Source organism: Macrotis lagotis, chromosome 6 (assembly GCF_037893015.1).
Source record: "Macrotis lagotis isolate mMagLag1 chromosome 6, bilby.v1.9.chrom.fasta, whole genome shotgun sequence".
Classification (NCBI taxonomy): domain Eukaryota; kingdom Metazoa; phylum Chordata; class Mammalia; order Peramelemorphia; family Peramelidae; genus Macrotis; species Macrotis lagotis.
Window position 1 is genome coordinate 10,980,997 of NC_133663.1, and position 14,403 is coordinate 10,995,399.

General features: G+C 46.2%; 1 protein-coding gene across 3 annotated transcripts in view; it reads right to left on the reverse strand.

The window, feature by feature from the left end:
* CROCC2 (ciliary rootlet coiled-coil, rootletin family member 2) overlaps positions 1 to 14,403 on the reverse strand; it is a 165,602-nt gene that overhangs the window by 16,257 nt on the left and 134,942 nt on the right. For 2 of the 3 annotated variants that reach the window (XM_074190727.1, XM_074190728.1), the window contains exons 29-30: positions 13,823 to 14,025; positions 716 to 1,690 (exon numbers count right to left, since the gene is read on the reverse strand). In XM_074190727.1, coding sequence (XP_074046828.1) covers positions 1,481 to 1,690; positions 13,823 to 14,025 — 413 coding nt within the window. In that variant the 3' untranslated portion in view covers positions 716 to 1,480. Of the gene's footprint in view, positions 1 to 715; positions 1,691 to 13,822; positions 14,026 to 14,403 lie in introns of those variants that run through there. The other variant, XM_074190729.1, reaches the window with a different exon arrangement.

Here is a 14,403-nt window from a genome sequence, read left to right on the forward strand (position 1 = left end):
TCCTCTTTGTTCTATCCATAGACCATCTCCCTCTACCTTGCCCCAAACCTTCTCCTCTAAATTAGTCTGTTGAGAGATCACTGTCCCCAGTTTGGTCACCCCTATCATCTTCAAGTCATCCTTGTATCTTCCTTCTCCCTCATCCTCAAGAATGCCAAGGCTTATTGATTCTCTCCTTAGAAGATCATTCCCTTTTTCTGCACTCACACTATTACTCCCTTAGTTCAAGTCTTTGCCTGGACTATTGCAAACATCTCCTAACCAATCTCCTTGCCTTATCCATCCTCTTTCTGTTTTTTTATGTGTGTGTGTATGTGTGTGTTCTGACATTCTAGAATTTGTTTAGAGTCATTATTTAAAATTATTTGGGGAAGAGGTCAGGAGAGTCCCTGCCTTTACTTTGCTATCTTGGCTCCACCTATCCATTTTCCAAAGGAGATGTCATACAGCTATCAAAGTCCCAAGACATGATTCTGTTTGAGTATCTTCCTTACTCAGGAATCTTTAGTGGTTCCTTAGTTTCTCTCTCTCTCTCTCTCTCTCTCTCTCTCTCTCTCTCTCTCTCTCTCTCTCTCTCTCTCCTCCATCACTACTGGGAATGAAAGAACTCAGGAAAATAATGGGAAGATTTTGATTCTTTTTTTTCCTTTTTTTAAAAAATATATTTTATGCTCTGAGATAATATGGAAAGCCCCCAGTTTGACCTTTAAACCCTTGATAATCTGACCCCAAATAACCTTAAGAGATATTTCATATTCCTGACCTTTATTGGATATTTCATCCACACTGACTAACTCACTGCTATCCAAGCTCATTGCGACATCTCTAGATTCCTTGCCCTTACAGAGTCTGTCCCCATGACTGGGATGCCCCCACCCTTCACTACTGCCCCCTAGAATTCCTAGCTTCCTTCATAGCATAGCCAAGGGATCATACGATCGGTGCAAAACCTTTCTTGGATCCTGCCCCACAGCTGTCCTCTCTCTCCCCTCAGTGACCTGGTATTCACCTATCTGTGTGCGTGTTGTTTAGAATGAAAGTTTCCTGAAGGCAGGGACTACTTGATTTTTGCTTTCTTAATCCTAGTGTCCAACATCGTGCCTTATACGTAGCCGCATTGACTAGTTTTTGAGTTACCTTGACTCTGTGGCAATCCCAAAGGTTATAGAAACAAGTTTTATAACAATTTCTTTGGGGGTAGGCTAATGGTAGACTCTCATCTTTTGGGGGTGACTAATGTCTTTTCATAATGGGTTTCTGCCCTTCTCTTCTTGACTCAAAAGAAAAGCAAATTTGGGGCCTCTTGGCCAAGAGCATCATCAACGTAAGCCCTACCCCCTCATGCCCTCCCCTTCTCCCAAACTAGAGCAGACTGAGTAGAGAGGGGCCCCCCAGGGCCCCCTGGTTTCCAGCTAAAGGAGTTGCCTTCTATTCCCATCTGTTTGCTACTCAGCTCTCCTACTGCCCCATCCACAATGTGCTATGCAATAAATTTTGCTTTTTTTTTTTTTGCAGCAGATGAAACCATGAATTGGGTCTCTAGAGGAGAGAGATGAATGAGGGACTGGCCTTCCTCAGCATCTGCCAGAGACTTTTGCAGCTGCAGGATTTGAGCCTTGCTCTGGTCAAGGTCAGCCTTCAGCTCATTCAGCTGACAGTTCAGGTTCACTACCTGGAGCCGTGAATCATCCTGAAAGGAGAGAAAGACACGTTTTCAAAAGTAGAGGATAAGGGGAAGGGGAGAAGAAGAAACTTCTGGAATTCATCTTCCAGGCTCAATAGAAGCATAGAAACAAAGACAGGATTTTAGATGGGGAGAGAGGGGACTGGGATGTGATCCAGAGACCTAGATTCAAATTCTGCCCCTGGAACTTCTTGGCTTCTTGGTCCTAGGCAAGTCACTTAATCAGTTTGGGCTCAGGGTTACAGAATCACAGTATGTGAGGGTTAAAAGGGAACTTGGTGGTCAGTTAGTTCAAATCTTACAGACAGAGAATCTCTCAGATGGCACAGCTTTGTAAAAGTGGTTATGTGATCTCTGTATGGAAACACCACAGGAGAGAGAAGGCTGTCTTTCTGAATGTAACGCCTCCCACTTCTGGACAGCGCCAGAGAATGAAGACGTTGTCCCCACATCAAACAGAAATGGATCCCTTGGCAGCTTCTTCTTCTGCCTTTCTGGAGCTAAGAGAACAAATCAGATCCTTTCTCTCCTCTCTAGACCTTTAAATACTCAAAAAAGTCTATCAAATACTGCCCATCCTTTAGTCTTCACTTCCCCGGGCTAATCACGCTCTGTTCCTTCAGTCAATTCTCGGTTGACATCAAGTTTAAGGCCTTTCATTCTTCTGGTTGCACTTCTCTAGGCTGTCTCTGACTCTGTCACCCAGAATTGAGCACAATGCCCCAGAAGAGGTCTGACAAGGGCAGGGTACAGTAGGTCTCTCTCTACCCTCCCTATTCCTAGAAATTAAGACTCTCCCAATATAGTCCAAAATTGCAATAACTTTTGTGGCTATCACACATTAGAGCAGATGCATATTGCATTTGTGGTCCACCAAAACTCCCAGATCTTTTTCAGAATATCAACTACTTACTTATGCCTTTCCCATATTTGCAATAAATCTTGCTTTATTTTTTTTTTGCAGCAGATGAAACCATGAATTGGATCTCTAGAGAAGGGAGATGAAAGACTGGCCTTCCTCTGCATCTGCCAGAGACTTTTGCAGCTGCAGGATTCAAGCCTTGCTCTGAGAAATGGATTGTTTTGTGCCCAAATAGAAGACTTTATATTGATTCATATTGATTTTCGTCTTATTAGGTCCAAGCCAGTGCCCTTACCTTCAAATATTGATGGATTCTGAAATTTTCACATACATATTTGCCATCTCTCTGTCATCTCTGGTTCATCTGAAAATTTGATGAGTATATCAACCATGCTTTAACCCAAGTTTTTGTTAAAAATGTTGTACAGCATAGATCCCTGAGAGAATCTCCTGGAGACCTCCTGACATGAGATTAAATTACCCTTTGAGTCCAGTCATCCAGGTGGTTCTGAAACCATCTAATTGAATTATTATCCAAGCCACATTCTTCTATATATTCCATTGTAACAATATGAGATATTTTGTTAGAAGCTCTGATAAAATTTTGACAAGCTACATCCATAGTCCCTACTAGTTTAATAATCTTGTCAAAAAAAGAAAATTTGGCATGATCTGTTCTTGAAGGAACTAGGCTGGCTCTTGGGAAGCATGACTTCTCTTTCTAGATGTTTAACAACCATTATTTCAATGATTTGTATTAAAATTGTCCAAGCAATCAAAGCTAATCTCACTGACCCAGAGTCTGCAATCTTCCCAATCTTTCTCCTTACATGTAAAATGAGGAACTTGAGCTCTATGACTTCAAAGGTCCCTTGCAGTTTGGAAGCTATGAGAAATGAGATTTGAACCCAGGTTTTTGATCCCAGAGTCAACACCTTTGTCATTATACCATCCTTCCTGGAAATAGACAAGGCTATCAATTTAAACTGAATATAGTCTTATCATTGATTAGTTAGATCAAAGGTCAAAAGAAATGCTAAATTAGAGGGGGGGGGAAGCGGAGATGACTAGCTCTAACCTAACCTATTTAAATAAATTGTTGCTACTTCAAATCTGGAAATGGATAAAAAAAGACATTGACTCTGGTTCTCGCTGTTCCTTAAAAAATCCAACCAATGCAAAATGGTTGCACAATAAGCAGACCGAATGAACCTGGAAAGCACCTCAGCAAACACTTGAGCTCTTTACCAGACAGAAAGGAACAACTGAATACATTAGGTTAGAGTCATCTGGTCTCCCAGTGATGTTATAATAGTGGAAAATTACAGAATGCCATTGTTTTTAATGAATCAAAATTACGAGTAACTGAAAGCACAAAGGAAATAGGCATGTTGGGAGTAAGAAAAATGCCACATGTTATGATAGATAAGCTACTTGAGGGAATTGATAGAAAGGCCACCATGAAGAACATGCACGACTACAAGGAAATAGACCAGTTGTAGTTAGAAGAAGAGATGTGGATGCCCAGCCTGAGCATCAGACCGGTACTCTGCATGTGTTAATAGAGCTGGGGAAGGTACCTTCTATTACTGGGTGAGTTTTCTTTGTGAGATATTTTTCCAAGGAATCTTCAAGAGTCATATATATATATATATATATATATATGAGAGAGAGAGAGAGAGAGAGAGAGAGAGAGAGAGAGAGAGAGAGAGAGAGAGAGAGAGAGACACTACGTAAGGGCTCCCATTTTGCTCCAGTGTGAGGCTGAGTGCCTATATTGACAAGATCACACATCCAACTCTACATCTAAGTCTATCTGTCAAGGTAACTTAAAACGAGGATACAGGAATAATGAGAGATGGTATATAGTGGTGGATGGTGGATCCCATTAGAATTAAGAAATTCTGTCAAGTGGCAACGCTCTAAGACAAGATGAACTGTCATGTCTTGTTGTTGGGGTGACCACCACCAATCAATATAATCACAAATCTAGCTTCATTGTGGACATTCCCTTCAGAGATGTAGACTGTTACCCTCCTGTCTCTTAGTCAATGATCTTTAGGGTAGCTGTGGCTGAGAAATTCATCCCCTCCTGCCCACCAGGTGGTAATTCTTTGAATCTTGGCTGCCCCTCAGACTCAGTCCATCACCAGGCCTACACTCAAAGCTTTTCTAGCCCAGCAGAACCTGCCAGAGCTTGCTTCTGAGTTGGCATAGATACTAAAAATTCAGGGTCATGATGAGGCCTTGGAAAAGGGCTCTAATGTAGTCCAAGGTGAGATAGGGAAGGTGCCAAAGGAGTGGTACGGACAATATGTGGTAGAGGAGGTTCAGAGGAGTGATCTCCTTGGGGCTTGTATGATCAGGAGAGGCTTCATGAGAACAAAGGAGGAACTTAAAAAGAAGTATTTCAATAGGTTGAGATGTGGATAGATTACATTCCAGGCCAATTCATGGTGGCAGAAGGAAGTAGAATTGGGCTGGAGAATGCTAGGAGTCCAGCCTACCTAGAATATAGAACCTGTGAAAGGGATTGAAAATGGGTGTTGGTCTGCTACAGACATGTGAGGTTAGACTAAAAAGTAGCTTGGAGTCAGATTAGGAATGGCTTTACATGCCAAGCTAAGTAATTTGTATTTTATCCTAGAGAAATTAGGGAGTTGCTGAAGATTTGTTTGTTGATGTTGTTTTAAACAGAAGAACGACATGCTAAGACCTGTGTCCTATTTTGGTACAAAATTATTTTGGCAGCAATAGGGAAGATAGATTGAGGGGGGGGAGAAAATGTGAGATAGGGTGATAATAATAGTTCAAAGGAAAAGCAATGAGGGTCTGTTTGAAATAGGGAGAGTGATGGGACAGGAGAGATTCTGTGATTACCCACCATTAAGTCACCTCCATTTTGGGGAGTGGGATAAAACATAGCAAATGAATGAATGTGAGTGGGAGGGTGCAGGGGCCTGAAGATTTAAAAATCATTCTAAGCCTGGGAGGATGGTGGTGCCATCAGGAGAAATATGGAATTTGGGAGGAAGAGTAGGAATTTATGTTTTTGTTTTTGGTGGAGGTAGTGGTTGAGGAAGTGACCCATCTGGACACGTAAAGTCTGAGGTATTAGGTAGAGATGTTCAACAGCTAGATGGAAATGTTAAGAGAAGTCATGTGATCTGGGAGAGATTCAAACACATATTCTTTGATTGTCTTAGAATCTGGAAAATATGAATGTACAAGCCAGATGAACCAGTCTCAGGCAGAGGCAAAGACGATCTCACTCCTTGTAGACTCCACATGGGGCACTAGACTCCTAAACCCTTGTACAGCTGTAAGTGGTGGTAGCTGATTCTTGCCAAGGGAGAACGTGTGGAGAGAGAAGAGGACCTAGGCCAGAGCTTAGGCTGAGTTCTCACTTAGAAAGTTAGAACAGCTATGTAGCAAGAATGAGAGACAATACAAATGTGGCTCCAATGCTGTCCACATCGAAGGATCCCGAAGAGAAAGATGAAAAACAAACAAGAGGATGGATCAGCAGGAAGTGAGCTGAGAGAGCAAAATGTTACAGAACACATAAAGGGAGAGAAGAGAACAAGAGGAAAGAAGAGGTCATCAGTAGCCAAGGCAAGGAGGACTGGAAAAGGCCATTGAGTTGGAGGCGATCTGACCTCTGGTGACCCTTCCAGCTTTGCATCTCTATTCCCATGGTCATGGAGAGAGCAGGTTCAATGACAGACACAAAACACGCACCACAGGAGGTAATGAGGAAAAAATATCTTTCTACAAGTTCAGCATTCAACAGAAGGAAAGTAGATAGCTTGGGGAGATGGAACTAGGGTTCGGGTGGATTTTTCATTTTTTATTTTTTATTTATTTTATTTTTTATTTTAATTTTATGCAAGGCAGTGGGGTTAGATGACTTGCCCAAGGTCAACACAGCTAAGTAATTATTAAGTGTCTGAGGTTCCATTTGAACTCAGGTCTTCCTGACTCCAGGGCACCACCTAGCTACCCCAGCTTTTTCGGTTTTTAAAGACAAAGAAGACATGAACATATTTTTAGGGAGAGGAAGAGGACCAAGCTTGACGAGTGGCACCCAAGTCACTTTGTAACTTATCTCTTCTTCTTTTCCTAATCCCAGACCTGTTTTTCTACAGATCTGGTGTGGAAACAAAACAAAACAATTCTTATTACCACAGAGATGAGCTATTCATTTTTTTTACAGGGACTGCAAGGAAAATATCATTGTTTCCCCATGCAGGCTGGGTATGGAGCATGAATTTATGAACCTAATTTAAATTATATATACATACATATACATTGTTTACATATATATGTATATGAAATTTGATCATTGCTAAGCCGAGCTTTATCATTGTTCCCTCTTGAACCTGTATCTGCCTCAGTTTCCTCAAATGTTAAATGGGGATAATGACATCACCTACCTCACAGGGTTGATGTGAGGATCAAATGAGATCATTGTAAAGGGCTTAGCCCAGTGCCAAACACATAGTTGATAACTGATCATTTTAATTTCATCATTTTTCTTTTGATTTTCCTAAATATTTTGTTATGCTTTTAAAAAAACATGTTGTGGATCTAGCGATGACTTCTTATTTCATCAGTCAAGACACATTGATGAAAACATTTATCATGTATGAGTACTGTGTTAAGACAAAGAGAAAAGGGAAATAGTACTTGACCTCATGGACCTTCTAGCCACAGGATATGGCTGTCTCTATCGAGGCATATGTAATCAGGTGATTTGGGGAAGAAGGCACCGACTCTAATAAGTGGAGGGGAGGAGAGAGTTGGCATTAGGTTTGGGGAAGCCTTCCTGGCTTTGAATTTAGCTTTCTGTCTTCATCATGTTACAACATTATAAGCCCATGATGTAGGGAGCATAGCTAGACAGTGAATGGGAAAAGGATCTGGGGTTCTTAGTGGACCACCAGCAATGTAGAATGGCAGCCACATAAAACCCATACCAAATAAGGCAAAACAGTTGGAGTGACAGAAATTATTAGCTCCCATTTATATAGAGCCAATCATATGTCTGGAACTGGGCTAAACCCTTTACAATGATCTCGTTTGAGCCTCACATCAACCCTGTGAGGTAGGTGCTGTCATTATTCCCATTTAACATTTGAGGAAAGTGAGGTAGGTACAGTTTAAGAGACTTGCTCAGATCAAAGGGGTGCAGTCATCTCCTGGACCAAGATTCACCATTGACCATGCTTTTCCCTTCCGGGAGGGATACCTTAGGCCTCTCTGCAGGCCTCTTCATGTGTGGAGTTCTGTATTCACTTCCAGGCATCCCCTTTAGGAAGAACATGGACAAACTAGAGCTCATCCAGGTAAAGATGGGGTTGGGGGGGGGTAGAAGGAAGGCTGGAGAAGAGAAGATTCAGGATGGATGTGCTATGTATCATCAAGGATAGTCAGCCTTGTTCTATCTGACCTAGGATAAATTAGTCTCGGCCTAGCATGGGCTAGCCTTGTCTCACTTGACCCAGAATGGACTAGGTTAGACCGAGACAGGTTAGCTCTGTCCTGCTTGGCCCAAGATAGGCTAGCCTTGTCCTGGTCGGTGCAGGATGGGTTCACCTTATTCCACTTGGCCCAGGATGGGGCAGCCTTGGCCTGCTTGGCCCAGGATAGGTTAGCCTTGCCCCCCTTGGCCCAAGAGCAAAGGGAGCTCAGAGGTGGTTGCTACAAAGCGGCAGAGATGGGCTTGATGTTTGGAAACTCTTCACAATGACAGCTGTCCCAAAGGGGAATGAACTGCTGCTTCTGAGGGAACGAGGGGCCCCTTCCTGAAGGCCTCCAGGTAGGACCTGCATGGATTTCTGGGGGGAGGGAGGCTTCAGTGGCCTTGAAGTCCTTTCCAGATCTGAGGGTTCATTGATGTGTTGGTCAGTGGCTTTTTTGCTTCGTGCTCACAATGAAAACTTGTGCCCAACGTCACACAGCTAATATGTGTCAAGTGTCTGAGGCCAGATTTGAACTTCTGTCCTCCTGACTCCAAGGTCAGTGCTCTATCCACTGCACCACCTGGCTAACCCATGAGCTCTGGTGGACACCTAGTGGAATCCTGCTTCTTGGCCCTCTTCCCTTACCCAGGTCCAGGAGCCACAGAAAGGGAGCTGCTTCTGGAGTCAGAAGGCCAGGGATCACTTCTCTTTCCTGAACCTCCGTTTCTTTGACTATAAAATGGGGATATTGCCTGCCTTACAAATATCGTGTTTGCTTGGTACACACCTCACATGGACTTACATGTGTGTGAAAGTTTTTCTCCCCCCATAGAATATAGGGGACTTACATTCTACTTCAGTTCCTGGAAGGATTGTTTGTTGTTTATCTTTGTATCTCCAGAGCCTAGCTTACAGTAGGTGCTTAATAAATGTCTGTGGGCCAGTCTCTAACCCTCTAGAAATGAAAGCTCACCTCAGAAAGGAGAGGGTACCATTTTGATCACTGATTTTAAAAAGTGTCAGTAGGCCACACAGATGCCCTCCCCCCTAAGTTGTCCCCCCCCCAAGTCATTCCCATTCCAGAAATGGTTCCGGACTCCAAGCAGACTCTGGGGGACAAGGAGCAGTATGGGCAGATCGTTCCATATTTACAAACAGCCTCAATGGACTGTTCCTCGGATGTCTCGGATCTGTGATGACCATGTCAGTCCCAGTTTTTAAAAAACTGTTATTATATAAATATTTGTCCATTTTCTTAAGGAGCACATTCTGGCCATGGGGCTTGACAGTGTAAGGCCAAAGGGAAGCTGGTGGGGCCAGCCAGAGGAGGCCCAGAGGCCGCCAGAGGGTCCGTGGCCAGCTTGGTGGTCTGTTCTGGGTCGGGCTGGGGGTGGCCCCACAGCCTGTCCTCCCCAGCTAGGGAGAGGACTAGGAGAGCTGCAGGAGCCCTTGTGTTGGTCAGAGGCCTCCGAAGTCCACTTCTGAACCACTGGGACTCAGTAGCCGAGTCCTCCCCAGAAAGGCCAGGCAACAGCTGAGACAGAACAGGACGTGGGTTCAGAACCCACCTTTTCTTCCTGCCACCTGTGTGGTCTTGGGGGTGAATTTCTTGAGGTTGGAGACTATGTTTTCCTGCTTCTGTCTTGCTTAGTAGCAACTCTTCTTCTCTAGTGGCCTCAGTTTTTCTAATACCTAAATGGGGCCAGTGATTTCTCAGTTCCCTCCCAGCTCCAACTTCTATAATCATGGAGCTTGTAGCTGCGACTCCAAGGTCATCCTCAGATAAGACCATTGGCCAGAATTGTGGTTGCCACTTTGGTCCCCATGGGGGATGCGCATGAGTGAGCCCACAGTGGAGTTGATGGAGAAGGGCTAGTGATGGAAACACCGTCACACTCCAGAAATACTTCTGGGGAAGTCACAGGAGGTGGAGGGGCAGGGAAGGGGAGAATTGGGCAGGGAAGTTCAATGGTTTCTAGGCTGCTGAAGGACTGCCAATGCTGTCAACCCTCTCTAAAAGCTGACGCTCTCAGGTCCCTCTTCTCAATTTTCCTGCCGATCCCTTACTATTGGGCCATTGGAAGGAAGAGTTAGACTGCCCATGTGAAGTCAGAAAGAGAGAAGGGGGTGGGGTTGAATAGAGAGTTTACCAACCAGATAGATGATGGCCCCTCTGAGGAGTGATCCTTCTCTCTGGCTCCCTCTTGCACCCCCAAGTCCACTTGTCTCTGTTCCCACTTGAGTTTCCCACCTCTGCTTCTCCCCGGGCTCTGTTGCCTTGCCTCATCTAGTAACCTGACCCAGGTCCATCGCGTGAGGGCTCAGCTTGGGTTTCCCGGGGCCTGGAATGCAGGGTTGGGACAAGTCATCTGCCGGAGGCCCTTCCCCGCGAGGAGCCTGCACGCGATTTTTCCTTCCTCAAACAGTGAGGAGGTTGCTTCCTGCTCATGGAGGCTGGAAGTCGTCCTTGTCACACATGTGATTTGACTTATCACAATATAAATACCTTGGGGACGTGGAGAGAGGAGGTTTCTGGCATTGCACACCTGGACCCCAAGGAGTCCCCTGCTGGGCCGCTCTCCCCTCCCCTCGCCAGGCTGGGTGGGCCCGAGGCAGGAGCTCACCTTGCCTAGGCCGCGTCCCAGCTCTGCTGGACCATGTCCAGAGGCTGCTCAACCCTGGCAGAGGGACAAGTGGGAAGGGCCCACCACTGCCTCGCAGGCTCGGCCGGCCTGTTTTTTCAGGTACATAAAAACATCATTTCTGCCCTTGAAAGAGAATCTAGAGAGGCCTTCCCCCACTCCCCCCTCTCAGCCAGAATGAATGGAGGGAACTGGTGCCCACCCAGCCTCTTTGGGAACATAAAACCATCAAGACTTTACTTGAAAGAGACTCCAGACCCCCCCCCCTTCCCTGCCCAGAGCCTGCATGAATGGAGGGAGCTGGTGCCCGCCCAGCAGCTCCAGAAACAGAAAAATGCCAGGACTTCACTAGAGTTGGAACCTAAGGCTCTCTCCCTTACCCTCCCCCCCCCAGCCTGGATGAAGGCCCACCCAGAACCTCAGAGAAGTGAGACTGAGGAAGGGGGTGGGGGGCTTAGGGAGACAGGACCCAAACTCCTTGAAAGCTGCTGCCATGTGGGGTCCCAGGGATGCCCATCTACAAGGCTTGTATAGATAAATGTATATGTGCCAGTGAGCACCAGAGTCATTGTGTCCACCCATGTGACTGTGCATAATCCTGCACACATGTGTGTCTGTGTGTCCACAGGATCTGTGAAGGAACACACACGTGAGAAAGTGAGCACCAGAATCATGGTATCCTGCTGTGTGGTTGCATGTGGGCAGTTCACATTGTGTACCATGCCTGTGTCCATGTAGAGGATCCATGCATGAACATAGACTTGTGGGCCTGTGTGCTCCTGTTCATTCAGATACACACACACATGGCCCATGCACAAATACACATATGGGAGCAAGCGGGTGTAGGAGTCACTGTGTACCTATGTCCAATGTATATTGTCAAAGTCTGCATGCACATGTATATCTAGCTATGTTTGTAGGGCCTGTGCATGAACACACATGAGAGCAAAGGAGTCACTGTGTCTATCTGTGTGATAGTATGTAAGCATGTCCGCATGCATGTGTCTCATCTATGTATGCAGGGCCTATGCATGAACTTACCTATGTGAGCAAGTGTCATTGGGAGTCATTGGGCACATTCATGTGATTGCATATGGGACCCTTGTGTGATATGTCTACAGGGCCTATCCATGAACAGGGATGTGCAGGAGTCATTGTGTCCATAGGAATGAGGGTCTCTGGGCCATCCTGGGCCCTGGCAGCAGGGTCCTCTCCAGGGGACATTGTCCAAAGGATCAAGAAAAGACTGGCATCAGCTTCTACACCTGATCTACATGTTCTCTACCTGATCAGTCATAGGAATACTCATCCATCCACGTCTATCTACTCTCTGAGAACTCTGAGAAAGCGTGTGTGTGTGTGTGTGTGTGTGTGTGTGTGTGTGTGTGTGTATGTGTATGTGTATGAGCGGACTGTCTACTGGGCCCCAGAAACCCTCATTTTACATCTGAGGACACTGAGGCCTGACAAGGGGGAGCGAACACCTTGGAGGACTTCCCTCTCACCCTCTCATTTATAAATGTGGATAAACAGAACAGGGAAGTGATTTATCCAAGGTCACATGGATAATAAGAGACAGAGAAGAGATTTGAACCCAGCTCCTCTTAGCATAGCCCAGGTCACAGCAGGTATAGTTCACAATATCACCATTTTAGCATCAGTCCAATGTCAGTTCTTTCCAGAATCTGTGGTTTTATCTGTGTGTGTGTGGGGTGTCTCAAGACCTAGATTCAAATCCTGCTTGGCTTTTTCCTCCCTTTGTGGGGGACTCCCTGGGGGAGTCACTCTACAATGAAGGGTTTGGAGGCCCCTTCAAGTGTCAGAGCAGTCATGTCTACTCCTGCAGGATCTGGCCTTTCTACACCTCCGAGGTGGTGGCGGCTGGGAATGATCATCCCCATCAAAGGCCTGGGATGGCGGTGCCCTTGGACAGCCCAGCCAACAACAGAGGTGTGCCTCTCCTTGAGCCTTCAGGATCCCCAGGGTCCCGCCTCACACCTCACATGAGCACCTGTTCTACCGATGCTCCAGATGGGCCTGGATGGGCCAGGACTGACCCCATGGTCTGGGCTATGAAAGGAGGCTTGAGGTGGAACATCAAGGAGGGCCAGTGTCTGGCACAGTCTACCCCTTAGCGCACCTCGTCCACTCTTTTCCACATTATCCCCTTCCATGGTCTCTATGATACAAAGAAACTGAGAGGTTGGCTATGCCTGAGCTGGATAGGCCAATGCTCATACGGCAGTGTGAGCCGTCCTCCACACCTGGCAGCCCCGGTCTGTCTCTGAGGCTATCTCTCTGTGTCTCTGTTCATCTCTTTTCTTCCTTTCTCTGTGGATGTCTGTCTCTGTATCTCTCTTAACCTGTCTCCCTTTTTTTCTGTTTCTCTCTGTACCTCTGTTTCTGTGTCTCTGTCTATCTCTCCTTGTCTCTCTGTCTCTCTGTCTCTCTCTCTCTCTCTCTCTGTCTCTCTCTCTCTCTCTCTCTCTGTCTCTCTCTCTCTCTCTCTGTCTCTCTCTCTGTCTCTCTGTTTCTCTGTCTCTGTCTCTCTCTGTTTCTCTCTCCCTGTCTCTCTGTCTCTCTCTGTCTCTCTGTCTCTCTGTCTCTCTCTCTCTGTATCTCTCTGTCTCTCTGTCTCTCTCTGTCTCTCTCTCCCTCTCTCTCTCTGTCTCTCTGTCTCTGTCTCTGTCTCTCTGTCTCTCTCTCTCTCTCTCTCTCTCTGTCTCTCTGTTTTTGTGTCTCTGTCTCTGTCCCCCTTCCTCTTTGTCTCTTGCCCTTCAAGTCCCACTCCCCTCTCCCATTTCCCCTTGCCTGGATCCCCTGAGCTTCAAGCAGCTGATGCATTCTTTGGCTCTCTCCTCCTGGGGTTAATGCTCCCTGCCACACCGCTTACGACATATGATCATAGATGGCTCTTGAGCTGGAAAGAAGCTCAGAAACCACCCCCTCATTTTAGATGAGAACACTGAGCCCAGGGAAGGGACTTGTCCAAGGTCACACCAGTGCTGGAGCAGGACAGTCTGGCTCTTGGCCTCTGCCCTGCCTCATCTGGCCTGCTCATGCCTCCTGTCCCTTCCCTCCCAGGAGACATAGTCTTCTTGGAGGCGGGGACACTTGACATTACCAACAGCAGACATTTAATCAACAGACACTTAGAATTACAGCTTACCCTCTCTCTTTGCCCATCTCGAAGGTTCTTCAGGAGGTCTCTCAAGGCCTCCCGAACAGCTCCGACGTCAATCTCTGCGGGACTGAAGCTCCCTCGGGAGGGAGAGGGCCACCTGAGTGGAGAACAGGCCTGGCTCCTCTCTGGGGATCCAGGCTGAGAGGCCGGAGGCTGTTGTCCACCTGCTACCGAGGAGCTCTCCAATCCTGCAGAGGAGTTATAGAAAATAGATTTAGAGGAAGAAGGTACCTGAGGGGGTCACCTGCTCTCTCGGATGAGGAGCCCAAGGGAACCCAAGATCATACAGATAGTATGTCTTTCAGCCAAGCCAGAATGTCTTTAGGGATGGTTCTGGTATATGGATCAAATGTCTACTGTATCAGGACCAGTCCAGCTAAGTTCAGAGAGAATCATGATCAGGTTGGTCAGAGTAGATGAATTTAGGATCATATTGACTCCAAATGACCATCTGTAAGATCATAAATGGAAGGGAAAAGCCTGGGGGAGAATGTCCCCATCCCACTTACATCAGAGATCCTTGAAGGGACTGGATTTAAATCTGTCTGCCACCTCCCTCAAGACCA